Raw genomic sequence first — 27,131 nt, forward strand, 5'->3', positions numbered from 1 at the left:
TCAGGCCGCAACGAGCTGCTGAAGCTCACCCTGAACTTCACCGTGAGGACGGGGCACGAAGAGTGAGGTCCCCTGCCCAGAGGCACCCAGCCGGAAGGCCCAGGGCTCAGTGCTGAGCCTCCTGAGCGAGATGTGGAGGCGGATCCGAGGGGCCCTAGGTGTCCCGCTGGGGGAACCCCGTGAGGGCACGTCCGCGGCGAGGCGGGGCCGTGTCTCCGTCGGTGCGGTGTCAGCCCGCGCGTCTGTGCGTCTGTGCGCGTGGCTGCGTGTGGTTCAGTCCCGCGGGGGCCCCTGCACGTGCACCAAGGGGATGCACCTAGGCGAGGCGGCACACGCGTGTATGGGTCGGTGTGAACGCGTGCATTCGTGTGACGGGGGGCGGGAGGACCCAGGACCTGGTGAGTGTTTTGTGTGCATTTGGTGTGAGACAGGTCAGACGGTTCAGGCTGAGAGAGACAGACAGACAGACAGAGACAGAGAGCCGGAGGGAGAGAGAGACAGAGGGAAAGAGAAACAGAGACCGAGGGAGAGAGAGAAGGAGGGAGGGAGGAGAGAGAGAGAGAGGGAGAGAGGGAGAGAACGCTGACTCGGCCAGAATCCGGGCTTCGTGATTTACAAGGCGCCTGGCCCTGACGCACTGAGGCACCTCACCGCCGCCGCAGAGAAGGGAGGGAGGGACGCAGGCACGGAGACAGAGAGCAGCCTGGAGCGAGGTCGTGCTTTCTGCAGGAGCGAAGCAGGGGCCATCAGACCACGGGCGGCGGGTGGGGGTGGGGGCACACCCACAGGGAGCGTCCACCTGCCCAGGCCCGGCTCAGCACCCAGGCAGGAAGCGGCCCCAGGCCCAGCCTTGCCAGCCGTGCTGTGCTGTGCCACCCCGGGCAGGCCCTGGCCCTCTCTGGTCTGGGCTCCTCTCCCGGCCCTGAGGTGCTGGGGGACCCCGACCCCCCCAGGGCCCCCACCAGGCCTAGACGTCACTGATTCCCGATCCCCACCCCCCGCCCCTAGGAGGCACTTCAAATATCTAGTACACAGATCACAAGTCCCGGCCACCCTCCCAGCCTCAGTCTCCCCGCTGGAGAAACGGCCCTAAGGGGCTGAGAGGGACGGAGGAGCAGAAATGAAGGGAGGAATGAATGAATGAGGGAGGGGCCCTGGCGGCCCGGCTTGGCCGTGGCCGTGGCCGTGGCCTGGGCCCAGCCCCGCGGCCCCGGGGAATCCTGGGCCCTGCAGCCAAGAGGGATTTGGCCCCAAACCCGGAATAACTAACGTGGCGGGCGCTTGGGGCGGAGGGAGGCAGGGAGGGAGGCCCAGAGCGGGGCGAGCGGGAGGCCGGCCTTCCCGCCGGCAGGATTTATGGAAGTAACCGCTGCTCCACAGTTACTCTCGAGAGTAAAAGTGAAAAAGCAAGTGAAAAAGCGCTTGAGTCACCATTGAAACAGGGACGGGGCTCCCAGAATCCTCCAGGGCCGCCGTGGCCACCCCCCCCTCAGTGGGCAGGGCCGGGGGCGCAGGGGCGCTGGCACCGGGTGGCCGCCTCCCCCCCCCCCCCGCCCCCCCCACCGCTCCGGCTCCGACAAGGATCCGGGTCGAATCAGCTAAAAGGGAGCTATTTTCGGATGGGCTCAGGTTGTAAAATTAGTCGGGAAAAGGGGGGACATGGAGGCCCAGAGACGGGGAGACACGGGGAGAGACACACAGAGACAGGGGAAGAGATGTAAGACGTGGGGAAGGACACATGGGGGGACAGAGAGAGAGAGAGACAGGCTTGGAGGCAGAGACAGGGAGAGACACAGAGACACAGACGGGGGGACAGAGAGACGGGTGGAGGGAAATGATGGTCAGACAGAAACGGGGTGCTGGCGAGGGGCGCAGGCTGAGTGGGGCGGCCAGGAGTGGGGGTCCTGTGGGGGCGGCCAGGGTCCTTCCGGGAGCCCCCAGACCAGGCTGGGTCTGCAGGGACCCCTGAGGATCACACCTGGCTGCGGGGCACCCCTCCTCAGTGGGGGGGGACGCAGGAGAGCAGCAGGGGAGGGGTGCCCCCTGCATTTGGGCCCCTCCCCCTCCCTCCACGGTGGGGGGGCTCTCTCTGTGTCCCCCCCCCAACCCCCCCCCCCGTCGCTTGCACGGGGCAGCCTCAGATTTCCCTCACTGTTGTCTCCACCACCCGGGAACAGCCACCAAGCCAGGCCCCTGAGCACACATGTTCCCGCTCGGGTTCCCACCGCAGCAGCGTGGACGGAGGCCTGTCTCCCGAGGAGTCCTGATGGGGCAGTTCCAGGGCTCGGTGACAAAAGGCGGCCTTCCAACCTCCTCCCCTGGAGTAGCCTCCCTGGCTCGCCCCCCCCCCCCCCCCCCCCCGTGTGGCTCCCGGGAGCTGGGGAGCGTGAGAAGGGCAGAGGGGGCGGGGGCACCCGCAGCCACCCAGGCCACCCCACCAGCCCAGAGACGGGGAGGCCCAAGGTCACACGCAACCCTGACTGCAACCTTAGTTGTTCCCGGGGGGCCGGGGGGGGGGGGCGGTGGTGCAGAGCCTCAGGACAGTGGGGAGGCAGAGGTGGGGCAGCAGGGGCAGCTTCCGGGGACCCCCCTCCCGAAGTTGTTCGGAAAGGGAAACTGAGGCCCGGATAGGGGCAGGGACTTGCCCAAGGTCACTCAGGGGATCATGGGTAGGACAAGCCTGAGACCCTCTCGGTGCCCGCCCTCCCGCTGGCTGACAGGAGCCAGGAACTTCCCAGCGGGGCAAGAAAGATTCTACCACGAATGAGGGAGACCCCAGCATCGTGAATAGGGCCCCCCGCCAGAGACTGGCGGTCCCTGGGGCCCAAGCTAGGCATCCACGTGCTCCCCATAAGGTGCTCCTCAGGGCACCCAGGCTCCCGGTGGACTCCCGCCCCCTGACTTCTGCACTTTACAGTCTGCCCCTGACTCCAGAACCTGTCTTAGTCCTCCGGAGAAACTGAGGCCGGAACCCCACTGGCCTGAAGACACATAAGGACACGGGGGGGGGGGGGGGGGAGCTCGAACGAAGGCAGACCTCGGGAGGCCGTCCCACGGGAGCTGGAGGAGGAAAGGAGTCCCCCGGGGTGCGGCCCGGGACAGGGGCAACCGCCCCCTCCCCACGCACCCCCTTGCCGGTCGCACAAGGGCTCAGCCCGGGGCAGTCTGGGAGCGGGGCCAGGGGTGAGAGGCTACGGGAGGGGGGCAGGGGCAGGGGCAGGTGCCGGGCTGGCGAGGGCGTCCGCAGCGCCGCAGTGCCCCGGCCAGACCCCGGAACGCCCGGCCTCCCGGCTCCTCCCGGCGGCGGCGGCGGCGGCGGCGGCTCAACAATCCAGAATCGATGCGGCGAAAATATCAGATCGGTGTCGGGGGGCGGGGGGGGGGGGCGCGGGAGACCAAGCCGGGACGTCAGCGCGCCCCCTCCCCCAGCTGCTGGCGCCTCCAACTCCGCGCGCCCCCTCCCCCTCCACGCACACGTGGGCCAATAATGGGGGGAAAGGCGTCCCGGGGCTGGGGTGGCGGGGCACAACCTTGGTGGGGGGGGGGGGCGGGGGGTTGTCTGGGGAGCACATCCGAGGGCTCCTCTCCTCGAGAGAGTGCCGAGTGGGGGGTCCAGCCAGGACCCCTCGATGCCACCTGGAGGCAGGCCGGGTCCGGGGCGGAGGGGTGGGGGGGTGGGGGGGGTCACGCAGAGCCCGCCTTCGGCTCTCGGGGCGAGGGGCGCCCCCAGACCTTCCCGGGTGGAATGGGGGCGCGCGTCCGGCGAGCCTGCTCCCCGAGCCCCGCGTCCGCGTGGGGTGGGGGGGTGGGGGAGAGGCCTGGGCGCCGGGGGGCGGGGCGGGAGTCCCGGCGGAGGGTCGGGGCGGGTGGGGGGGGTCCCCCCGACCCAGCCCATCCCCCACCGGCCCCCGGCCCCCGGCCCCGCGGCGGGGGCGCCCCGGCGGGGCGGCGGGAGGGACGCGCGCCTTTCGCGTCCCGCCTCCTCGGGCTTCCCGAGTCCGGGGCCAGGCGGCGGGGGGCGCGGGGGGCGCGGGGCGTACCTGGGTCAGGCAGAGCGGGGACGAATACATCCCGGGCGCGGCGGGAGGCGCAGGGCCGGCCGGAGCGGGCGCGCTGAACTTACTGAGTCATTTTTCCAAACCCCCCCCCGCGGCCGCGGCCGGCGCGCTCCTCGCCGCCTCCTCCCTCGGTCTCCCTCCTCCCTCCCTCCCGCGCTCGCTCGCTCTCCCTCTCTCTTCTTTTCCTGTCCCCCCTCCCTCTCTCCTCCTCCGTCTCTGTCTCTCCGTGTCTCTGTCTCTCCTCCCTCTGGCAACCTCCCCCCTCCCTCCCCCCAATCTCCCTCCCCTCCCACCCGAACCTCCCACTTCTCAACATCCAACTTTCAAAGAAACGAGGGAAAAAAAGAGCGCGAGCGGGGAAGGAAAGCCGCTCCCCCCCGCCCCCCCCCGTGCCCCATGAACCCCCATCATTGCTATTATTACGAATTACGAGCCGCCCTGGTCCCCGGCACCGGACCGGGGACCCACCAGCCGCCACGGGTCCCCCAGGACCGCCCACCCGAGCCAAGTGGGGAGGGGGCGCTGGGCTGTTGCTGGACACTTTGGGGCCGGAGGTGGATTTTTAAGACCCCCCCCAACCCTCCCCGCTCTGGCCGGGAAGTTGGAGAAAAGAGCCAAGTTGGGGGGGGGGGAGGGAAAGAATGAAGAAGTGACGTGTGCAGAGGCCCAGCGCCAGCGCGCGTCTTTCCCCTTAAAGATGTACGACCCGGGGTGCATGGCAGGAGAGGGGATCCCTCGGCACCTCTGCCCCTGCTCCCCTGAGAGCCAGACATGGGCTGCAGTTGCCCGGGCACAGGGGCTTCGCTCCAAGTGACCTCCCTGCACCTACCAGCCCGAGAAAGTTCCCAGCTAACCCAGAGCCTCCAGGAATCTGCTCTCACCTTTCCAGTTAGCACCAAAGGGGAACTGTGGGGGGGAGGGGGGCGGGGGGGGGGAGGGGTTGGCATCGCCCATTAGTCTCCTCAACATCCCAGGAGGATGTGTCCAGAACGTAAGGCTGGCCAGACGGACCCTTGCAGCCTCTTCTCTGGGTGCCCAGCAATTTCTCCTGGCACTCCAGCCGTGTGCCCATTTCACGGATCTGGAAACTGAGGCACAGTGAGTGGCTTGGAGCCAGACCACCTGGCCTCAGCCCCTACATCCCTAAAGCTCCCTTGTTCTCCTTCTGGAGTAACTGGACACAGACCTGCCCTCCTCCAGTGTCAGCCCCTAGAGCACCTGATGACCATGACCTCAACCCTTCTCCATTCACCCCCTGAATCCTCCCAGCCTCCACGGCTGAAACTCCTATTCCCACTCCACAGACTAGGGCGAGGTGTCGCTCTGCCCCTTGGCGTTGTCCCCTGTAAACTGCACTAACACCGCCCCTCCCCCGTGGGGTCCATGGGCATAAGCATATCCACACTTAGCCTGAACCTCTACCCAATGTGCACCGAAACATTCTTAGAAAGCCTGGTGCTTTTGACTTGTCTCTCCCAGTGTCCTGACTCCAAATGCTACCCTCCAGCCAACTTGAGGCAGCTGTCCCGTGCCCAGGGACATGGAAGGTACCAGGAACCCTATTATCGTCCCGTGTTACAGGGGAGGAAACTGAGGCCCCGAGGAAGGAAGCCACTCGCCCAGGGTCCAGGCGCTGGACTAGGAAGGAGGAGGGTTCCTACAGAATGCCTGTTCCCGGGGCCACCGCTGCAGGCGGGCGTCTGTCATGCAAACAAACAGTGCTTAGCACATCATGAGCACTTCGCAAATATTTTATTTAAAAACGCCTTGTGCGGCTGGGGGGGGGGCGGTGTTAAAACCCCAGGATGAAGGGGGAGGGCAGGCGTCTAGGAATCCGAATGCCAACCTAACATAAAGCAATATTTTATTATTTTAAAATGGCTAGGAACGCATAGAGCCCAGAATCCCCAAGTCACAGACGTTTAAAAGTTACACTTGACTTCAGAGCGTCCTCCCAGCTGGCTCCCCTCCTCCCAGCCCTGCCAGCAAGCTGAGCTCCTTTCCAAGGTGAAGTCCGGAGAGCACAAGACTACCCCTCTGGGAACCTCAGTTTCCACATCTGTACAATGGCAGCAGTATGGGACGCACGGAGGAGGGCTGGTGAGATAGGGGTCCTGGGGTTACCTGTGTGACCCCCGTTGACGCCCTTAGTGGCGGAAGACGGTAGAACCTTCTGCCAGTTCACAGACACCAGCGAACTGTTACATGTCTCTATATTCTGGTTCGGGTCGGAGGAGCTACGGTGCAGGGTCGCGGCCAGGTCTGCGTCTCCTGGGGCAGCAGCTAAACTCCCATGTGTCCCTCCGCTTTGCCCTCAGTGAAAAAGGGCGAAGGGTAGGAACTACCCTGGTGAGCCAGCAAATGCTTGCCCTGAGTTTCTTTCCAAAGCAATCGGTGCATTTGGACCTGTTTGTTCCAAGACCCAGAAGGGGAGGGGGGCAGGTTTAGCTCCTGGCCCTCTGGAGCACAATTTAGCTCGGTGGCTAAAAAATGAAATGACGCGCCCTCCTTATAATCCGTCTATAGTCTTCTGTCCCTGACACGGATGCACAAGTCTGTGGACCGCCGCTCTGTGCCAGTCTCTAACACTAACGCCAACAATTCGGGCCAGCTCCGGACTGAGCGTGCTCCCCCAGTCCCGACGACCCCGGATGTCCCCCAGACATTGTCCAGTGTCTCCTGGGGCACAGCAGTCTCTGGTGAGACCTCCCCCCCCCCCGCCCCGGCTGTAAATGCCGCCAGGTAGACTCAACACCCCATTTGGGATTGTTTTTTAAAAATAGGTCAGCATCCGTTTATGAGACTATGTGTTTGTTCACCTGTGCAACGGGTCAGGCGGGGCTGAACGAAAATCTAGCTTCTTCCCCGGAGTGGGGTCCCGCACAGGGAGGGATGGTGAGGAAGGCTGGTTTATCACTTGGGACACTTGTGTATCCTCTTGAGATGCCCAGCGATGGTTTGTGGAACTAAAAGCAAACTTTTTAAAGAGGGAGTGGAATTCACAGAGCAGCTCAGGCAGGGACCATCGGTGTCCACGAGGTAACTCCACGGCTACCACACCCAGAGAACAGAGGGCCCAGCACCGCGCCAGGCCTTGGCCACGCATACCTACGACAGGGTCACCCTCCTCGGCCCGTGTGTGTCCCCATTTTACGGAGATGAAACTGAGGTCCTAGAAGGGATGTTAAGGTCTTTGGGCTCACGTGAAGGTAGGCTAGGACACAGACACAGAACGCCGTGCCACGCAGGTTCTCACGTATCACACACACGCGTGCACACACACACACACACACACACACGTGTGCAGTGGCCCGAGGCACACCAACACCTGAGCTCCTCCCCCATGGTTGCCCCATCAACCCCTCCCCAGGGCCAGCCCGGTGCTCCGCCTGGATGTGGGGGGAGGCGGGGCGGTTTGTCCCTCGACCCTCCCAAGCACAGGTGCCTGTGCCCTCGAGGGTCTGTGTGGGTCTGCGCTTGCTTTTCTGGGTGCCTGGGGGTCATGTACACCCGCGGCCAACTGTATACCATGACAGGCTGTGGGGGGTGTGGGCGTGCGAATGGTCCTGCACAGATGTGTCCCACTGCACCAGGCGACCCGTGGGACAGGCTGGTGTCGGGCAGGGCAGACCAGGTGTCCCCGGGAGTGTCGTGTCTGGGGGCTGGCAGCCAGCGAGAGTGCAGGGGAGGGGGAGGACCCGGCTTGACTGGCAGCGGGTGGGAAGGTGACCAGACTATGTGACCCTGATGGGGGAGCCCTGTCACCCCTTCCCAAACAGCCCCCCCCCCCAAATGGGATGCAGGTTCAAAGAAACAAGACAGAGACTCCGGTCTGGCCTCGGTGCTTTTATATTTAGAAAATTATATAAAGTTCCCTGGTGTGGGGGTGGGGGTGCGGCGGGGATTCCCCTGTAGGGGAGAAAACAACACTTCGTGCCCGTCAGGTCTGGCCTAGTAGGGGGCAAGTGCACGGAGGCAGGGCCGGAGGGGGGGTGGCTCCCAGCATAGGGGGGTCAGGGGGTGTCCTTGGCCAACTCTCCTGAGCCCGACCTGGCCCCGCACGCTTCACTTCTGTAACCGGCCATTCCTCGGGACCTCCTCTGCCCGCGGAGTCGGGGGACCCCCGCCGCCCCGCCTCCCTCCGGGGCAGGTCCCCGCGCACGCGCAGCCCCTGGCGGGAGAAGGCGCCGCCGCCACCGTGTGATCGTGTCCCGGCGCCACCTCGCGCCGAATCGCAAGCCAGGACCACCTGGGGACAGCGTGTGGCGTACCCCGAGTCAGGGGGAAGTGGAGGGGACCGTGTGTGGGGGGTGAGATGGGGGGACAGGGCTTTGGCCTGTAGAGGAAACACCCGTCCCTCACTCAGCAATCCCGGTTACAGGAAAAAAGGAAGTGGGGGGGGGGGGGCCGAGGGAGAATGTAGACCCATCCCCAGGAATAGTCACTCAGCGCTAATCACACGCTCACAGAGACACCCAAGTGTCCCCGGGGACGCAGCCACATGACAGAAGTTCCCCACTCACCGGCAACCCCCTAACCGCCACACATTCACTTGGGGACACCCCACGGGTCACCCAGGGACATCGCGGCCCTCGGGGACACACACCCCGCCGTACGGCTTCACGACACCTTCCCACAGGGACGCACGGTTACCCAGACACGCACACACTACCCCTCAGCCGCACAATGCTCCAACACGGACGCAACACAACACGCACAGCCACGTGGATGCGCAGACACACACAGACACATAAAGGAGAGGACTCGACGCCTCGAGACCCACGGACCCCTGCACGGAGGCGGGACTACCCAGCCACACAGACACGCGGACGCACTCCCGGCTTCCGTGCTGACCCGTCCCGGAGCACAGAAGCCCCCGCACGCACCCCTCGAGCGCCGGATTGCCCCCGACGCCCTCGGACTGGACACCGGAACCCTCGAGCGCAGCCACCGACGCTGGCGGGCCTGGGGCGCGCCGGGCCGAGACCCGGTGACCCCTCCCGGCTGGGACCCGGCGCGCGCCGTGGAGGGGCCGGGGTCGGCCCGGGGGCGGGGCTCGGGCACCGCAGGAGCAGGCCGGGGGGAGGCCCCCGCGCGGCGCCCGGCGCGGCCTCCCGCCGGGCTCCAAGTTCAAGGCGCCCGGCGGCGGCCGCTGCGCGCTCTCCGCCCCTCTCCGCAGCGGCCATTTTCCGCTAGCTGGCGCGCGGCGCTCGCCCGGCCCGGGGCGCCCCGCGGGGGCCGCCGCGACCCCCGCCCCGCACGGCCGGGGCGGGCGCCCCCTCCTCGGCCCGCTCTCCCCCGCGGGCTGCGCGCTCGGGGGTCGTGCGCTCCGGGCCGCACCCTCCCGCCTGCGGCCGGGCCAGGGAGGAGGCGGGAGCCGGGTCTGGCGTGTGTGTGTGTGTGTGTGTGTGTGTGTGTGTGTGTGTGTGCGCGCGCGTGTGTGTGGGGGGACCCTCTCCCGGGAGCCCCGCCCTCATCGCCAACTCCGCTGCGCCAGCCCGGGGCCCCCCACTTGGGGTCCCCCACTGCGCCCCGCGCGCCAGCTCCGCCCCCAGCCGCGAGGGGGGGGGGGCGGATCGGCGGGCGGGGGTCCCGCGGCGGCGGGCGGTGGGGGGGGGGTCCCCGCCTCGAGCCCCTCCCCCGGGCGGCCCCCGCCCCCCGCCCCCCCAGACCTTGCAACTTTCGCCGGGAGCCCACGCACCACCCCAAAAACTCCCCGGGCGAAAACGAAAGTGGGGGCGGCGACGTACCATGGCGCTGCTGCGAGGAGGCGAGGCCGGCGCCGGAGCGAGCGCGCTCGGTCCCCGGCGAGGGGGGGCCGGAGGCGGCGGGAGGAGGCGGCGAGGGAGGGCGCGCGGGGGAGGGAGCGAGCGCGCGAGGGAGGGGGGCGCGCCGCGCCCGCCCCCCCGTCCCGCAGGACCCTCCCCTCGGCCCGCCCTCCCCCCGGCCCCGCGCGCCGCCCGCGCCTCAGGCCGCTCCGCGCCCGGGCCCCGGCTGCGGCGGCTCCGGCTGCGGCTCCATCCCCGGCCCGGCCCCGCGCGAGGGGAGGCCGAGCAAGCGGCCGCCGCGGCGGGTCGCGGGGCCCGGGTCGGGCGGGCTGCGGAGGACGCGGACCCACCTTCGCCGCGGCGCGCGCGCGCTCGCGCGCACACACACACACACACACACACGCGCGCGCGTAGAGGGCTCGGGGACACTCGCGGGGCCCGGGCCTCCTCGACTCCGACGCGGACACGCCACGCACACCGACGCGCGCAGACCCACACACTCGTCACGACACACACAGCCTGCGGTGCCATCCAGACACACGGGGACCCGCGCTGGCAGCCGATGCGGTGTCTCGGACGCACAGCCCCTGCGGGCTGCCACGAACACAGACTCACACAGCCTGCGGGTGTCACCCAGCCAGACGCTCGGGGACTCACATATTCACAGCCTGCGGGTGTCACCCAGACAGCCACAGCCGCCACGCTGTCCCGTACACAGACTCACAGCCTGTAGGGTGTCACCTGGACGCTCGCCCAGGTTGACAACCCTAGGAAGACACTCCGGGCCTCGGACTGACCAGCACCCCCACCCCCAGGACCCCTCCCCCCCCCCCCCCCCCCCGGCGATTGCGCCAGCCACCCAGACCAGCGAGTGCAGGTGTCCCGGATACACGCAGTCACAACAGGCACGCAGAGCGGGGGGAGACGGGACAGATGGGGATGCAGACAGAGACTCGGACACCGAGGACGACAGACCTGGGGGGCGGGGGTCCCCTGCGGGACCCGCAGGGGCTCCAGCGGGGCGGGGGGCGGGGAGCGCGCGCGGCGGCTGCACAGGTGGGGGTGAGCGGGCGCCCCCTCCCCGGGTCAGGATTAACGGTGGTAACTCTGCAGCGGGGGGGGGGGGGGGGGGGGAGGGGGGAGGGGCGGGGCCGAGGAGGGTCAGCCCCCCGCCCCTGCCGAGCGGGCAGCGGAGAGCTGGGACGCGGTGCCGCAGCGCCCCCCCACCCCTCAGCGCTCTCCCGCAGTCCCCCTCCTCCGGCCGCCGCAGAGCAGGCGCCGCCCCCTTCCCCCCCTCCCCGGCTCTGCGTCTGGCGCAGCTGGGGGACGACGGGAGGGGTCTCGCCCGAGCCTGGTGGGTGGAGAAGATTCTGTTATCATCCTTCGGTCCGGGTTTCCCTGTGCCTGCGACCCCAGTTCCCCCGCACTGGGGGCTCCGGGGTTCAGGGACCCCTTTGGGGAAGTGGTTCCCAGCTCCCCCAGGGAGGACGCCAGGGTTGAGGGTGGGGGCAGGCGGCATCTCACGACCAGAATCGGGCCCTGGGCCGCCCTTCTGGAGCCATGGCTGACTCTGGGGGCTTCTGGAAGTTGACTCTGCGGTTCTGTGCGCGCCGCTGGGCATCCCAGAGGCTGGGAAATCTCGAGCAAACGAGATGTGACACTACCCTGCCTACATAGTAGGTGCTCAGTAAGCCTCGGCCCGCACTTAGCGGATCTCCACCGGGCCGGGAGCACCCACTCTGAGGCCTGAGGTCTCATCCCATCTGCACACTCTCGTAGGTTTTCAGAAGGGAAAACTGAGGCCCAGAGAGGGCACCTCATTTCCCCCTGGTCAACCAGCATGTCGGGAGCCCGAGGACCCTAATCCTGGCGCCTTCTCCAGGGCGCTCCGCTGGGGGGAGGGGAACGCTGTGCAGGTGGCCTTGCCTCTCACAAACCTGAAGCCGGAGGAAGGGGGGTGTCTATTCTGGTTTTGGTAAGGGAAGGGTTAAGGGGATAGCGACCCCTTCCCCCACCCACCTTGCGTCTCTCTCCCCCTCTCCACCCTCCTTCCTCATCTCTAATCTGCCTCTGTTAATCCCCAGCTCGAGTCTTCTGTCCCTCCCTCTTAGGTACCTGAGAGGAGGGGGGGGGGGATGGGTTGATAGCAGCCGGATCCCAGGGGTTGGGGCCCAGGGGACAACCGGGGGTGTCACCGATGGAGCCCCAGCCATCATTCCCCCCAGGAGGCCACCCCTGGGCTGTGGGAACAGTGCTGCGTGTGAGCCTGCTCAGTTACCTTCGTAGCAGCCCTATAACTCCATCTCCGTTTTATAAGGAAACCGAGGCTCAGAGAGGTTTAGATAGGTCCCTGAGGTCACCCAGCTAGCCCAGACTGAATCGCATCATTGCAGCTTCTTCTGTGATCTGAATAGGCTGAGAATGTCTCAGACCATCACCTCCTGCTTCCTGTATAACCGTAGGACACAGCTGAGCTGAGTTTCTGCCACTGTGGAGCAAAGCCCCCCCCCCCCCTTCCTCCAGCTGTTTGGCCTGAAGTTCTCTCACTCTGTTTCATTCCTGGGAGACGGAAGGGATTCGTCAACGCATGAAAAGTGCCCAGCCTTACGCAGACCAAAGAGAGGATAGCAAACAGGAAGAAAACACCATATGCTTTGGCACTCATCAAAGAAAGTAGGTAAAGATGTTTAAACTGATAAAAGCTAGTGCTGGTGAGGATGTGGTGAAACCAGCATTTTCATAAACTGCTTGGAGGCGAATGTGGGTATGAATTGGGAGAGCCGTTTGGCGTGCGCGGCGGAGGCCTCAGACAAGGTTCGACCTTATGGTCTAACTTCTGGGAGTCTATCTCGAACTTCTACGACGTATCCGTGCCCCTGAAGATGCCATTGCCGTATGCTTGTGAAAATGGCCATACGGCGTTTCTCAGCCCTTTTTTCATTATATGCACCCTGGAGCTGTTTTAGACTTTTTATTTCCTAATCATCTCTCATCAACTTTTTTTTAATGTTCATTTATTTTTGAGAGAGGGAGAGCGAGAGAGACTGGGGGGGGGAGGGAGAGGGTACAAGTGGGGTGGGAGGGGCAGAGAGAGAGAGAGAGAGAAGAGACAGAATCTGAAGTGGCGTCCAGGCTCTGAGCCGTCAGCCCAGAGCCCAACGTGGGGCTCCAACCCAAAAACCGTGAGATCATGACCTGAGCCAAAGTCGGATGCTTCACCGACGGAGCCCCCCGGGTGCCCCCATCTCTCATCCACTTTTAATTCCACAGGTAGACTGCATGTTTGTTTTCTACTTTATGTAGGTCTGTGTTTTGTACGTTAGAAGAGTAAGATTTTATTCACCGCCCCCGTCCCCGTCCCCTCAGGATCAGTTTTGCTCCTGTGGAGAACACATGCTACACGTAATGGTACAGCCTCCTGATGAAACGAGACAGTCTTTATTTTTTTTTTTAATTTTTTTTTTCCAAACGTTTCTTATTTATTTTTGGGACAGAGAGAGACAGAGCATGAACGGGCGAGGGGCAGAGAGAGAGGGAGACACAGAATCGGAAACAGGCTCCAGGCTCTGAGCCATCAGCCCAGAGCCCAACGCGGGGCTCGAACTCACGGACCGCGAGATTGTGACCTGGCTGAAGTCGGACGCTTAACCGACTGCGCCACCCAGGCGCCCCACGAGACAGTCTTTAAAAAGAATGACGTTCCATGGGGCGCCTGGGTGGCTCCGTTGGTTCAGCGTCCAGCTCTTGGTTTCAGCTCAGGTCATGATCTCATGGTCGTGAGTTGGAGCCCTGTGTCGGGGTCTGAGCTGATGGTGCAGAGCCTGCTTGGGATTCTTTGTCTCTCTCTGTCTCTCTCTGTCTCTCTCTCTCTCTCAAAACAAACAACCTTTATTATTTTTTTTTAATTTTTTTTTCAACGTTTATTTATTTTTTTTGGGGACAGAGAGAGACAGAGCATGAACGGGGGAGGGGCAGAGAGAGAGGGAGACACAGAATCGGAAACAGGCTCCAGGCTCCGAGCCATCAGCCCAGAGCCTGATGCGGGGCTCGAACTCACGGACCGCGAGATCGTGACCCGGCTGAAGTCGGACGCTCAACCGACTGCGCCACCCAGGCACCCCAAAACAAACAACCTTTAAAGTGCCCAACAATACCAAACGCCCAAGAGCCTGTGAGTACACGGACCTCTTCCACTCTGCAACCACTTTGGAAAACGGACAGACATGCATCACAACACTGAATATTCATGTGCCACATAACATGGCCTTTCCTCTCCCAGGTGCGTATCCACAAGAAGCCCTTGCTCGCTGCCTCCGGGAGCAGTCCTCACTGCCCTGCGATAGAAGGCAAAAACCCAGAAGCAAGCCAAGTGCCCATCGCTGGGAGAAGGGAGAGGTGCACTGTGGGAAATTCACCTACAGGCGCATATTAATCAGCAGCCCAGCCGTGTTCCCACCCCAGGCGAACAGCATGGAGGGACCAAACAACGTGACATTGGGTGCGGCAAGAAGTCCCCCAGTGTTACACGTAGTGTGATGGTCTCTCTCTTTTTAAATGTTTATGTTTTTAAAAATGTTTATTTATTTATTTTGAGAGAGAGAGAGAGAGAGCGCGCCCATGAGCGGGGGAAGGGCAGAGAGAGAGAATCCCAAGCAGGCCCCACACGACTAGTGTAGAGCCCGACACGGGGCTTGATCCCATGAACCGTGGGATCATAATCTGAGCCGAAACCGAGAGTCGGACGCTCAACCGACCGAGCCCCCCCGGGTGCCCCAGCATGACAGTCACTTTATGAAGTTACGATACTTGAAATGGAAATGATATTTTGGGGGTCACAACCATTTGAGACACAGTTATCTTTAAGCGGGGGAAGGGATCAATTCCAGATTGCGGGGTGGGGTTACTTCAGGGAGAGGAGTCACAGAGCAGGATGGGGTTTTTGCTAAAATTCTGTTTATCCAGGTGGTGTTCACTTGGCGGGTGTTTATTCCATGAGCCGACTGTAAAATTTACTGATAAAGGGAGCAATGGCGACGGTAAGTCACGGGGCGGACTGGGATTGAACTCATTCTAGCATCTGGAGCCCAAGCGAACGGCGGAAGCACCAGCTCAGAGCCATGTGCCAGACGGCGCTGTGGCCCCACACAGGGGGTGTGGGGATTCACTGCTCCGTCCCGGGCACGGAGAACAGCTCCCGCTACGTAGTAGGTGGTCAAGAAATATTTGTTGCATGAATGAAAGTTTCAGAGGGATCAAAGGCCTTGTAAAGTCCCCTCTTATTTACTTATTTTGAGTGAGAGAGAGAGAGAGAGAGAGGGCAGGGGAGGGGCAGAGAAAGAGGGGGAGAGAGAGAATCCCAAGCAGCTGAGCCCAAATCAAGTCAGACGCTTCACCCACGGAGCCACCCAGGAGCCCCATAAAATCCGCTTTGAAAAGCAAATCGTTTCGGGGCGCCTGGGTGGCTCAGTCGGCGAAACGTCCCACGTTGGCTCGGGCCATGATCTCACAGTTCCTGAGTTTGAGCCCTGCACTGGGCTCTGTGCTGATGGCTCAGAGCCCCCTTCAGATCTTCTGTCCCCGCTCTCTGCCCCTCCTCCTCCTCCTGTGTCTCTTTCAAAAATAAACATTAAAAAAATAAATAAATAAACATTAAGAAAAGAGAAGAAAAAAACTACTTAAAAAACCCCCAAATTGGGGCGCCTGGGTGGCGCAGTCGGTTAAGCGTCCGACTTCAGCCAGGTCACGATCTCGCGGTCCGTGAGCTCGAGCCCCGCGTCGGGCTCTGGGCTGATGGCTCGGAGCCTGGAGCCTGTTTCCGATTCTGTGTCTCCCTCTCTCTCTGCCCCTCCCCCGTTCATGCTCTGTCTCTCTCTGTCCCCCCCAAAATAAATAAACGTTGAAAAAAAAAACCCAAATCATATATATGTATGTAATATATTGGTATGTATTACATAAACATGTAAAATGTATAACATAAAATGTAGATGCATTTATGCATCATATATTATGATTTAGTATACGATGCATGTTTGTGTATTTGTATGTGTATATCTGAAATATGTTTTTTAAGTAACTAAACACGTAAATGCACATATTTAGTAGAATCACACACACAGGCACACACACGCACACACACCCCAGGGTTGCTCAATCACAGCGCTGACGTGAACTGAGGTCCAAGATGCTTTGTGACGGAAGGGAAGCAGAAAGCAAATCCGAACCGCTGAATCATTGAAGACATACTTCCAGCATTTGTGCAAGAACACAGCCAGAGCCACACGGGGCCAAGCTGCAGACACTGACCCGGTGACGTGGGGGACATGTCTAGCCCCATTCTGCAGCTAATTACCCCAAGTTCCTTTCGGCTCAACTCTGCCCCAGTAGCCCCAAAGCAGCCCCGGATGAGCAGTAAACCCATGGGCACGGCCGTGTGTCTGGCTTCTCTATGTTAGCAGAAGTCTTTTTAATGTTTATTTATTTTCGAGAGAGAGAGAGAGAGAGAGAGAGAGACGGAGCATCGGAAGCAGGCTCCGCCCTACTGCAGAGAGCCCGATGTGGGGCTCGAACTCTCGCCCCGAGATCATGACCTGAGCCAAAGGGACGCTCAACCACCTGAGCCATCCGGGCGCCCCGCTCAGCATAGTTATTTTGGGGTTCGGCCATTCGGTCACCTATGCCTTTTTATCGCTGGCTAGGGTCCCGCCGTCTGGATAGGTCACCCTGGTTTATCTGTCTCTCCTTTCGCCTGGGTGAAGACCCAGGAGGAGAAGAAAGGCTGCATCCCATGGGGGCCGGTGTGTGTCTTTTCAAGAACGTGCCGAACTGTTTTCCAAAGTGGTGGAACCATTTGACACGCCCACCGGCAGGGATCTGGTGGGGGGGGGGGTTCTAGCTGCCTCCCATTGGGGGGTCGAGCCTGAACAAGCGGGAAGTGCGGAGGCATCCTTTCAGACAGGGCAGGTGGGGGGGGGAGGCAGTGGGCACATGAGGGGTAAAGGGCAGGGGAGCTGATAAGCAGAACCCTGCTGGCCACGCCCCCCAGGCCCAGGAGAGAGAAACAGCTCGGGGATCCGGGGCACAGCCGCTGCATCTGGGTTGTGAGCAGGGATCCTTGCTCCCCTATCTGGCGGGGATGGCCAATTCTCCCAGCAAAAGTCAGACTCCCGGGCCTGCCCTCGGGAGGCCGAAGTTAGGTCTGGAGCATCAAACCCCACGCTGGCCCTGAGCGATCTCCATGTGCATCCACGGGCAGCAACTTGCCGGGGAGCAGCCAGAATCTTTCCATCCTGTCTCCCTTTGACACAAGGATTTGCCTTCTGGGTCTCTACCTCAAGGAATAAGGAAGCAGGCAAGCCACAGACAGGAGCCACCCAGCCTGGGTTCATATTCTGGCAGCGTGACACTGGGCCAGTCGCCTCAACCATCCGAGCCTCAGTTTACCCGTCTGTAAAACGGGATCGGAGTAGCTGTAGCAAAAGGATCGAGCAGGTTCACGCTTGCCAAGTGCCTAGAACAGGACCCAGCGGGCAGCAAATCATGCAGAAGGGTCTGTTATGTGAAAACAGGGGCACCTGGGGGGCCCAGTCGGTTGGGCGTCCGACTTCGGCTCAGGTCATGATCTCGACAAGCTCCCTTTGTGTCCCTCATGATCTCGAGTACAAGTGCACCAAGCTCCCTTTGTGTCCCGCACTATTCAAAGTTACTCAGGGGTCAAAAACTTCTGTAAAGAGGCAGAGAGTAAATATTTGCAGCGTGGCCAACCAGATGGTCCCTGATGCACCTACTCAGCTCTGCCCTTGTCGCTTGAAAGCCAAAAGCCACCAGGGACAGCATGTGAACAGACGGGCTGTGTACCGATAAAACTTTATTTATGAACACCGACGTGTAAATGTCACATAACTTTCACCTGTCACGAAATCTTATTCTTTGGATTTCTTCCAACCATTAGAAAATGCAAGACCAGTGGTGCCTCGGTGGCTCAGTGGGTTCAGCCTCCGACTCTTGGTTTCGGCTCAGGTCGTGAGTGATCTCTCGGCCATGAGATCGAGCCCCGAGTGGGGAGCCTGCTGCACACGCACAAATCTGGCCCCTGGAATGTAGTTTGCTGATCCCCACGTTAACTCATCGCTACTGTTCCATGTGAAAGACACTGTCATCATTCTATTTCTTTTTGAGAAAGAGAGAGCACTTGAGTGGGGCAGGGGCAGAGGAAGAGGAGAGAGAGAATCCCTAGCAGGCCCCACGCCCATCATGGAGCCCACCACAGGGCTCAGTCCCACAACCGACCGTGACACCGCGTGGGACGCCCAACTAACTGAGCCACCCAGGCTCCCCTGTCATCATTCTGATTGTATAGATGGGGAAACTGAGACACAGAGAGGTTGAGAGAGTTGCCCAAGGTCACACAGCCAATAGGTGGTAAGTCTGGGGTTTAAAGCTGGACAGTGTGGCTCACAGGGGCCATCAGCCTAACCCCCAGACAGTCTTACCTTGTGGCTCTTGGCTGTGAAATAGGCCAGGAAAAAACAAGGGTGGGGGCAGAGGGGGGACAGACCATGAAGAAAGAGATCACAATCGCAACAATGGTATTAGATGATTTTTCTTTTTTTGCTATGCTTTTCTCCCCCAGTGTTGCAGGGGGTCAGGGTGTCCAGACTTTGCAACAGAAGCCACTGTCCCCACCTTAGCAGAACTTGTTCAGCCTTCAGATGTTCCCTCTGCAACATCTGAGAATCACCCTTTGAATCCTCGGGAGCCCTGGAGGTTAAACAGTAACACGTATCATTATGCCCATTTTATAGATGAGGAAATTGAGGCCCGCAGGTGGCCCTGAAGCCCTAATAAGGGCTTCCATTGTGTAGGCAGCGGTTTCCGGCTATTATCCCATTTGGTGCAAAACCAGGCCTGGGGGCAGGCAGGGGAACCCTCATTAGCCTGCTCTTCTTGCAAGAGGCAGTACTCAGGCTGGGAGAAGGAAGTGACTTGCCCAGGGTCACACGGCGGCGGGTAAGCTGCTGTGACCAGGTCTGCTGGGGTCACGTTCCCTCGGGCAGGCTCCGGGACCCGGCAGGTGAGGATGTCCCTGCATGCTCTGTGCCCAGGGACCCAACAACCAGCCTAGGTGTGCCCAGGGCCCCCTTTATCACTGCTCTTGCCTCTCTGGGGTCTGTCTCCAGGGGGGAGGGCCAGACTTCGGGCCTCTTTGTATTCCTGGCCTTGTCCGAGCCCTCCCCGAGGCTCCAGATCCTGAGAACCAAAATGAGGGCGAGGCACTTAATGGGGGCCATAACATTGCAGGGAGGGGGGCACCCAAAACCCAGTCCTCAAGATAACTAATCTCATCACACAGTCTTGTTGAGACTCAAACAATCCACAACCAACAGAACCAACGTGTTTGTTTCTTTAATTCGTCTTAATGTTTATCTTTTGAGAGAGAGAGAGAGAGCGCGCGCACGAGCGAGCAGGGGAGGGGCAGAGAGAGAGGGAGACACAGAAGCCGAGGCGGGGTCCAGGCTCTGAGCTGTCAGCACAGAGCCCGACGCGGGGCTCGAGCCCACGAACCACGAGATCATGACCTGAGCCGAAGGCGAAGTCGACACTTAACCGACTGAGCCACCCAGGCGCCCTGAGAATCCTTGTGTTTCCATAAGGACAAGGTCAGTGTTACTCCTGATCTGTGTGTTTTGGCCTCAGGTGTGCACCTGGCACCCCTTCCTGGAGGTCCAGGAAGACCAGATCCAAGGTGGCCTGGGGAGACAGATTCTGCCGTGGAGGGAAAGGGCGTCCCAGGGGGAGGGAACAGCCCAAGCAAAGGTGTGGAGGCAGCATGTTGAGTAACCAGTGGGGGAGGGGCCGTAGCCGCGGGGGGAGGTGGCCGTGTCTGCTGTCCTTTGAGCAGGCTGCCCCCTTTTCTGGAAAATGCAGGGATGCGGTGGATGAAGAGAGGCTCCCAACTCCCTTCCCGCCACCCCCACTCCCAGCCGCCAGGCGTGAGGCCGGGAGTGTGATTTTCAGGGTGAGCCCAGCCTAGGCTTCCTTCCAATCCCTCCTTCCTGCCAACAGCTCTCTCCTCCTTTTGATTCTGTTGGAAAAAAAAAAAAAAAAAAAAAAAAACCTCTCCCTCCCCCCCCCCCCCCAACCGCTGCCGGGAGGAATCTGACCTGGCAGAGGGCCCGGGTCTCCGCCCTCCCCCATGCTGTCCTCTGCCAAGTGCAACGTGGGCAAACCAGGGGACCCTCTGCGGACGGTGCCCCCCACCCTGGGCACAGAGGCATGGAGGGACTCCCTGCCTCGGTTTCCCCCTAGGAGGGCAGCAAGGCTGCTCCAGAGACCTCTGGTCCCCTCCGGGGCTCAGCTCCACACCCCACCCCTCCTCGACCTAAGACCATCTGTTCATCATTGAGAACCTCAGCGCTGGCTGGGGTTTCGTTGGCAGAGAGATTCTGGAGCTCAGGGGCAGGAAGCCTGGGCCCGAAGCGGAGGGGGAGGAGAGGGCTGGCCCAGGCCTCAGCCACCTAACCCCCTTGGTCCGAGCTGGGCCTCTGGGCTGGGTAGGGTTTCGAGACCCCTACACTTGCCTCCACACGCCCACGTGGACCCGTCTCCTCTGCTCCCCGGGGACCGGGATGGATGGCTTCGGGCACTGGCCAGAACCGAGGTCCAACAGCCGGCCGCTTGGCAAGGCCTCGCCAGGCCACAGAACCTTCCCACAAACACAACCCCGGGCTGCCTCCCTTACTCCCCACCTCTAATTCAAACAGAAATCACATGGACTGCTCCCCCTCCCCCCCGCCCCGCCTGGTTCTCCTTGCCAGGCCTGCTCCTCCCTCTTGTAGCCCAGTGAACCCCTGGGGTTCCCTCCCCTAGGGCGGGGGGGGGGGTGGTGAGTGGGGGAGGACAGGAAGGGGAACAGAGGCGAGCTGGAGCTTGGGGGTTGGGGGAGGGGCAGCCTAAGGATAATTCTAGTCATCTTTCACGAATTCATTCATCAACATTTGGTGAGCACTTGCTGTGTGCCAAGGGCTGTTCCGGGCACCGAGGATACAGCAGGGAACACAAAGTCAAACTTTGTGCCCTCATGGAGCTGATGATCCGGGGGGGGGGAGACAGATGGTTAGTGAGATCCAGAAGTGGAATGAACCGTGTGCTGGGTGGCGGGGTCGCTGAGAAACACTATGCTGGGGGAGAGAGGGAGGGGAGGTGGGGGGCGGGGTCAGGCTTGGGGGTACAACTTGAAGGAGCTGGGACCTGAAGGAAGTGAGGGAGGAGGCATGTGGATGTCTGGGGGGGTGGCGGGGGGAGAGGGTTCCAGAGCGAATAGTCCATGCAAAGGTCCGGGGGCAGGAATGGGCCTGGCACCTAGGAGGAACAGCAAGAAGGCGTGTGTAGCTGGCGCAGAGTGAGCGAGGGAGGGGGCGAGGCCAGGGAGGGGACAGGAGCAGGTCGTGCAGGGCGCTGGCGGCCGTGGGGGAGGACTTGGGCTTTTTTTTTTTTTTTTTTAACTCCCAGAGAGGTGGGAGCCCTGGAGGGCTGTGGGCCGGGAAGGGCGGGCCTGACTCGGGTGCTCAGGGGCGCCCTCTGGTGGCCGCCGTGCGGAGGACGGACTGTGGCGGCGAGGGCGGGAGCCCGGGGACCACGACCCACGACCCAGGGGCGTGCCCTCTTTCGGGTGGGGGCTAATGAGAGCTGGAGCCCACGAAGGCTGTGCACCCGCCTCGCTGGAGCCTCTCTTCGCATCGCTCCCCAAGGAGGTATTGTCGCTCCCCCGTGTGATGGCTGAGCCTGTGGCCCAGAGAGGGAGAGGACCTTGCCCCAAACCGCACAGCCTCTAGGTGGCACGTCACATCTCCCCACTGTCTAAAGCCCTCCATGGCTTCCTTTTGTCCTCTCCGCAGCCGACGGGAGGACCCGCCCCGTCCCCTCCTTGGCCGCCCCTCGCTCACTCTGCTCCAGCACCCGGGCCTCCTGGCCGTTGCTCCCACACGCCAGGCCCGGCGCTGCCCCAGGACCTTTGCACGGGCTCTGCCTTCTGCCCGGACCCGCTCAGCCTCTCACGTGGCTTCCGAATGACTTACTGAACTTTTAAGCACAGCTCTGGCTCTGATAAGGTGAGAGGAGCCCAGGGACGCATGTCTGAGCACAGACGAGGCCTGAGCGTGCCCCCTCAGAGCAACCCTCGGCGCCCCCATATTAGGAAGCCCCAGCAGAAGGACGGCTGGAAGGGAGCGAGGCGGCGGATTAGAGGGACCTCAGGGACCCACCCCTAACGCTTTCCTCGGGCCAATGGGCTCCCCCTGGGGGTGTGGCCTGCCTCGTCGGGGCCTCCCATTGGCCAGGACGTACCCAGCTTCCCCGGATAGGCCGCGCCGCGGGGCGCAGTCTCCACCCGGGCCCGCCGTCTCGCCCGGCCGTGCCCTGCCCGGGATTCCACCGCCTGTCCCGGTGCCCACTTCTGAGTTGCTTTTTCTTTCCTGGCGGTGCCCGCGGGCCGAGGCGGCGGCCGTGCCCGGGCACGCCGGCACGCCGCCCTCCGATGTTGCAACAGCGGGCCTGCCCTGGGCTCCTTCTGCCGGTTCCTGGAACCCAGGCACGGCCGGGGTGCGGACTGCCCAGCCCTCCCCGGGGCGGGCCCGGAGCCCCGCACGGCGCGGAGGCCCGAGGCCGCGGCAGGGGCCGGCTCTCTGAGCCCCACACGCCGACCCCGCTGCCCTGGACGTTTATTGCGCACCTACTGTGTGCCGGGCGCCGCCCACACCTCTTCCGCGCGGGTCCGACGCAGCCGTTCCTACGCACCCATTTCACAGATGCACACACCGTGGCACCCGCCCAGGGTCACACTTTGCACCTGAGGCCACCTCAAGGCCGGGTCCCGCGCGGGGCTCGGTCCCTTTCCCGGGGACCGCTGTGCGTGCCCCCGCCCCGGCTTGCCCGAGAGCATGCGCGGTACGTGCTCCCGGGGCCCAGCCCCCCGTCGCCTGTCTGGAAGGGCGCCGCCCGTTGGCCCACCCGGGGGCCGTTCCCCGCGTCCACAGCCTGTGCCTGTTCTCGTTAGTCAGCCCGGGCCCTGGTGGTGGTTGAATGCCCCGCGCGGCGCCGCATGGGGTGTAGACGGACTCACTCATTCACTCGCGTCATAACAGGAATCCCAACAGCCGGTGCTGGCATAAACCCTGTGCCCCATCCCTGACACGCTTCACTGCACGGACCCTCGAAGCCGCCCTGTGAGGGAGGTGGCCCTACCGCCCCATTTCGAAGGTGGGGAACTGAGGCCCAGAGGGGCGCGCTTTTCTGTTCCAGGCCTCCGGGGCCTCGTGCAACAGGCAGGCTCCCAGGGCTTCTCTGGGCTCCACACGCTGTGCCCCCCCCCCCCCAAACAGCTGGGAGGGGCGGCCGAGTGGCGGGAGAGACCGGGGCTAGACCGTTGGCGGGACTTCCCGGGCTTGGAGCTCAGTGGAGCAGGAAATCTGCCCAGTTTCCCTCCCCCTCCGGACACGTTTCACACCCTTGAAAGTGGCGCGGAGCAAAGAGCGGGTTGAGTGATGCCACTTCTGGAAGAGATTGGCAGACGGCGGCCCAGGCAGGTGTGGCCGCTCGCCCGTGGGTGGCGGGACTCCTGGCGGGCAGAGAGCTGGCGCCCTGAATTCTTTGAAAGTCTCCAGACGCTGTGGCTTTGGAGCCTGGCTGAGCGGGGCTGTGCGACTTCCCACAGGTCCCGAGCCGGGCGGAGCCCGGCGCGTTCGGGGACATCTAGAAGGCGGTGGAGTGGAGTGTGCGGCCGGGCCGGAGTCAAGCCCAGACCTCGAGGCGGAGGGGAGGCAGGGAGAGGCCTCGCCCAGCCCCTTCCCGCCGGGGCGTGGGCGCCTGGGTGTGGGCGCGGGCACCGCCTGGCACTCTAGGGCCTGCCCACACTCGCCGGCCCGGGGCCCGCCTCGGAGTCCCACTCACATCTCCCTGGCATCACCCCCCTTCAGATGGGGAAACTGAGGCCCGGGCGTGCCAGGATCTCTCAGGGAGGGAGCCGCTGGAAGATACGGGGCCTGGGGACGCTGCCTCCGCGTCCCCCATTGGTGCCCAAATTAGGCATCTCCCCCTGTTGGGTGGGAACTGGGGACGAGCTGCTTCCTGGCCTCAGTTTCCCCATCTGTCCAGGAGGAGCTCACTCACGAGCCTGGCAGGGGCCGCCGCAGGGAAGAGAAGGCCATCCGCTTTGGGGCAGAAACGTGGGGTGGGGCTGCCGTCCTTGGCGGGAGCCCCCACGCTCCCTGCCCGGGCAGGGCGGGGTTGGCCTCTTAGGAGCCCGAGGGCATCACCACCCCCCGCCCCCCCCCGACCCCCGCAGCCACTCTGAAAGAAAGGTTCGCTTCCCTTCTGGGGCACAGACAAGGCCGGCTTCTCTGGATCTGCGCAGGGGGGCTCCCTGCCCCTCACCCTTGCCAGCCAGCCGTGTCCCCGCCGAGTGGCAGGAGGGGAGCCTGGCGGGCCCCTGGACACGGCGAGGCGGCTGTTCCACCTGGGGGGCTGCCTCCCCTGGGGTGGGAGCGTCAGGGTGAAGGACTCGAGCCCCCTGCCCCCCGCGGGGACCGGGGTGCAGGGGAGGGGGTGGGGGCGGGCAGCCAAGGTAGGTCCCTAACGGCAGGAAGCGGGTTACGGAGGGAGAGATTCGTTGGCACTGCGACTTCCGGCTGTGCCGAGGGGCGGGGCGGCCGGGTGGGGGGTGGGGGCGGGCACCCCGACACCGCCACCCGTCCGGGTCCCATGTGACCCAGCCTGGTTACTGGCTCGAGGCCACCGCGCGGGGGTCTGAATCCGGCCAGCTGGGGCCGGACCCCCTGGCTCCGTGCCTCCAGCCCTGCACTGGGCACCACGGGGGTGGGGGGTGGGGGTGGGGGCGGAGGCAGCCGACTTAGGTTCCCAGCTCCCAGCCCCGCCCTTGGCATCCACGTGAGCCGCGGCCTCGGTTTGCCCGCCTGCCCAATGGGGCTGGTTTATTTACTTACGTTTCGGGTCTAGCTTCCTTTTATTTGGCGCATGTGCGTAAGTGTCCAGCGCGCGCTCTCAGCACCTTCTACGGTTGAATGCGGTTAACCCTCTCGGGGAGCCCCGAGGGGAAGGGGGTGCCAGCACGATCCCCGCGTCACAGACGGGGACACCGGGTGGCCGAGTGGCCTGGATGGCGCAGCTGGTGGCGGAGCGGAGACCTGAGCCCAGACCTCCCTGGAGACACTGCCCCGAAGCTGTGCCGTGGGGGGCTTGGTGCCGGCCTCCCCCCTCCACAGATGGAAACCCCGAGTCCTGGCGAGGACCACCGGGGTCGAGCGCCCCCCGCCCCGGGGTGCATGTGGGGGGGCGGCGTCAGCACTCTGGGGGTTCATAATAAGAGCGAACAGCCAGTGCTAAGTGAGCACTTAGTCCACGCCACGCACGGTCCTTGCATGGTCTCCTCAACGGCCTGGAGGTCGGGACTCTCGGGACCCCCATTTTCTGGATGCAGAGCCACGGCCAGGGTCCGAGCGGGGCCAGAGCCTGACTTTGGTGCCCTTGCTCTGGGCTCTCATGCGCCCCTCTCTCAGATATGTTCCAGCAGCCTACCCAGCCCCCACCCCTTACCCCAGCTGGACCTGGTCTCCGGGGGTCAGAGGCCCCGCTTGGGTCTTCATGGGGAGGGAAGGGGGTGGCCAGGGCCCAGGCGGGAGTGTGGGTTGGACTGCAGACCCTCCTCCTTTAAGAGGCCAGGCCCCAAGTACCCCACCCCCAGCCCCCCACGAACAGGGTGATTGAAGAGTGGCAGGATGGGAGGGGCGGCGGGGCGGGGGGGGGGGGGGGGAGGCCTGAAAGAATTAAACAAACAAAGGGAGAGGCCGGCTTATATAATCCCTAGTACAACGTGTCCTCCTGAGCCAGGATTAGGCGCTGGCGCTCCCCAGGCAGCCCTGTGGGCCCACCGCCCACCTCGACCCCCGCTTGGGGGAGCTCGGGGTGGAGGGCCAGGTGCCGCTGGGAGGGTGCCAGCTCTGCCCGGGGAGGGGGTGGGGTCCCGGAAGCACGCCACCTGGCAGATGGCTCCCAGGCCCTGCCTGCACAACCGGCTTGCAGCCTCGCACCGACCCGAGACCTCACTTCGTCCTCCGGGAAGCGGGCCTGCCGCCTTCGGCGGCCGGAGCGCGGTCCACAGTCGGCGCTAAATAATCGCACGCCTTGGAGGGCTGGGTTAGTCGGGTACCAGCAGCCGCGATCACAACGGTGCCAAATGTAAGGATCGTGCCTGTTCGCTGCGCGGTGCTCAGCATTCCTGGCCACTGCGCTCGTCCGCGTGTCCCGCTGGCCGCTGTCATCAGCGTCCAGAACAGGACCCGGCACCCAGGGGACCCCCCCACCCCGACCCCTCCCGCGCGGCTTTTGGGAGCGAGCGGCCCCTCCGTTCGTGTGTGTTGGATAGCCACTCAGGACCACGCTCTGCAGTGGCAGGTCCCTACCGCACGGGGGCCTCATGGAGCCCGGTTCACAGCTCCCATTTTCCGGAGGAGGAAAACCGAGCCTCAAGAAGGGGGTCACCTGCTCAAGGTCACCCAGCAACACAGCCACAGAGCTGGGGGGGGTTAAACCCAGAACCCCCTGATGTGCAGGCTCCTGGCCTAGGTACTGACTTCCTCCTCCTGGACACAGGAGCAAGGTGTGAGGAGCAGGGGGCGGGGTGGGGGGGGCAGCCAGGGGTGCCTGGGGCTCTTTCTGCACCCTCCCATCAGCCTTGCAGGGAGCCGGGGCGCGGGGAGTGGCCAGTGTCGCCGCGGGGAGCGTGGGTGCGGCGTGGGGCATGGCCTGTGTTCCAGGAGGACCCTCAGCCGGGTCCCACGGCCCTCGCCTCCAGCAGCGGGGCTGGGGACCGAGCCTGTGCACCCTCCTTCCCGAGGGCGCGCTGCAGCCACCCGGCTGGCTGAGTTACTCTTCCGGTCACCATTACTCAGCTCCGGGATCTGGGAGAAAGGTCACGGCCTCCCCTCCGCCAGCCGGGAGCTGGACCGGGCGAGGGAGTGGCCGGAAGTCACTCTGTCCCGGCTCCTAGCCTGGCCCCGGCAGGTGTCTGCCGTTCCTGGAAGCGGGGAGGGGACAGCAGAGGCTCCCTGACCCCAGATACGCCCCGGACGGCCCCACAGGGTGCCCCCGCCCCTGCCCCGAGCGCTCCACCCCGCCATCCGTTTGGTCCCCTCTCGGCCACCTGTCTCCAGACTCCAAACCCTGCCCCTGACAATAGCGGGACCCCGGGGTGGGGGGAGGGCAGCCTCTTCTGGGGCCCTCCCCGTGGCTGGCA

At 63.5% G+C, this 27,131-nt stretch overlaps 1 protein-coding gene and 1 long non-coding RNA gene across 8 annotated transcripts in view; one reads left to right on the forward strand and one right to left on the reverse strand.

Moving 5' to 3' along the window:
• NFIC (nuclear factor I C) overlaps positions 1–10,372 on the reverse strand; it is a 62,130-nt gene extending 51,758 nt beyond the window's left edge. For 3 of the 7 annotated variants that reach the window (XM_086699537.1, XM_086699536.1, XM_086699535.1), the window contains exon 1: positions 9,809–10,372. In XM_086699537.1, the coding sequence (XP_086555663.1) occupies positions 9,809–10,357 (549 nt within the window). In that variant the 5' untranslated portion in view covers positions 10,358–10,372. Of the gene's footprint in view, positions 1–4,040; positions 4,196–8,944; positions 9,260–9,808 lie in introns of those variants that run through there. The other 4 variants (XM_086699541.1, XM_086699540.1, XM_086699539.1 and 1 more) reach the window with 2 other exon arrangements.
• A 3,363-nt stretch (positions 10,373–13,735) lies between these two features.
• On the forward strand, positions 13,736–17,444 carry LOC147583892 (uncharacterized). The gene is made up of 3 exons (XR_015248591.1): positions 13,736–14,105; positions 14,789–14,862; positions 17,161–17,444. It is a non-coding gene; the product is annotated as an uncharacterized LOC147583892 (long non-coding RNA).
• The last annotated feature ends 9,687 nt before the right edge of the window (positions 17,445–27,131 follow it).

This window comes from Puma concolor, chromosome A2 (assembly GCF_028749965.1).
Source record: "Puma concolor isolate L17-30 chromosome A2, mPumCon1.1.hap2, whole genome shotgun sequence".
NCBI lineage: Eukaryota > Metazoa > Chordata > Mammalia > Carnivora > Felidae > Puma > Puma concolor.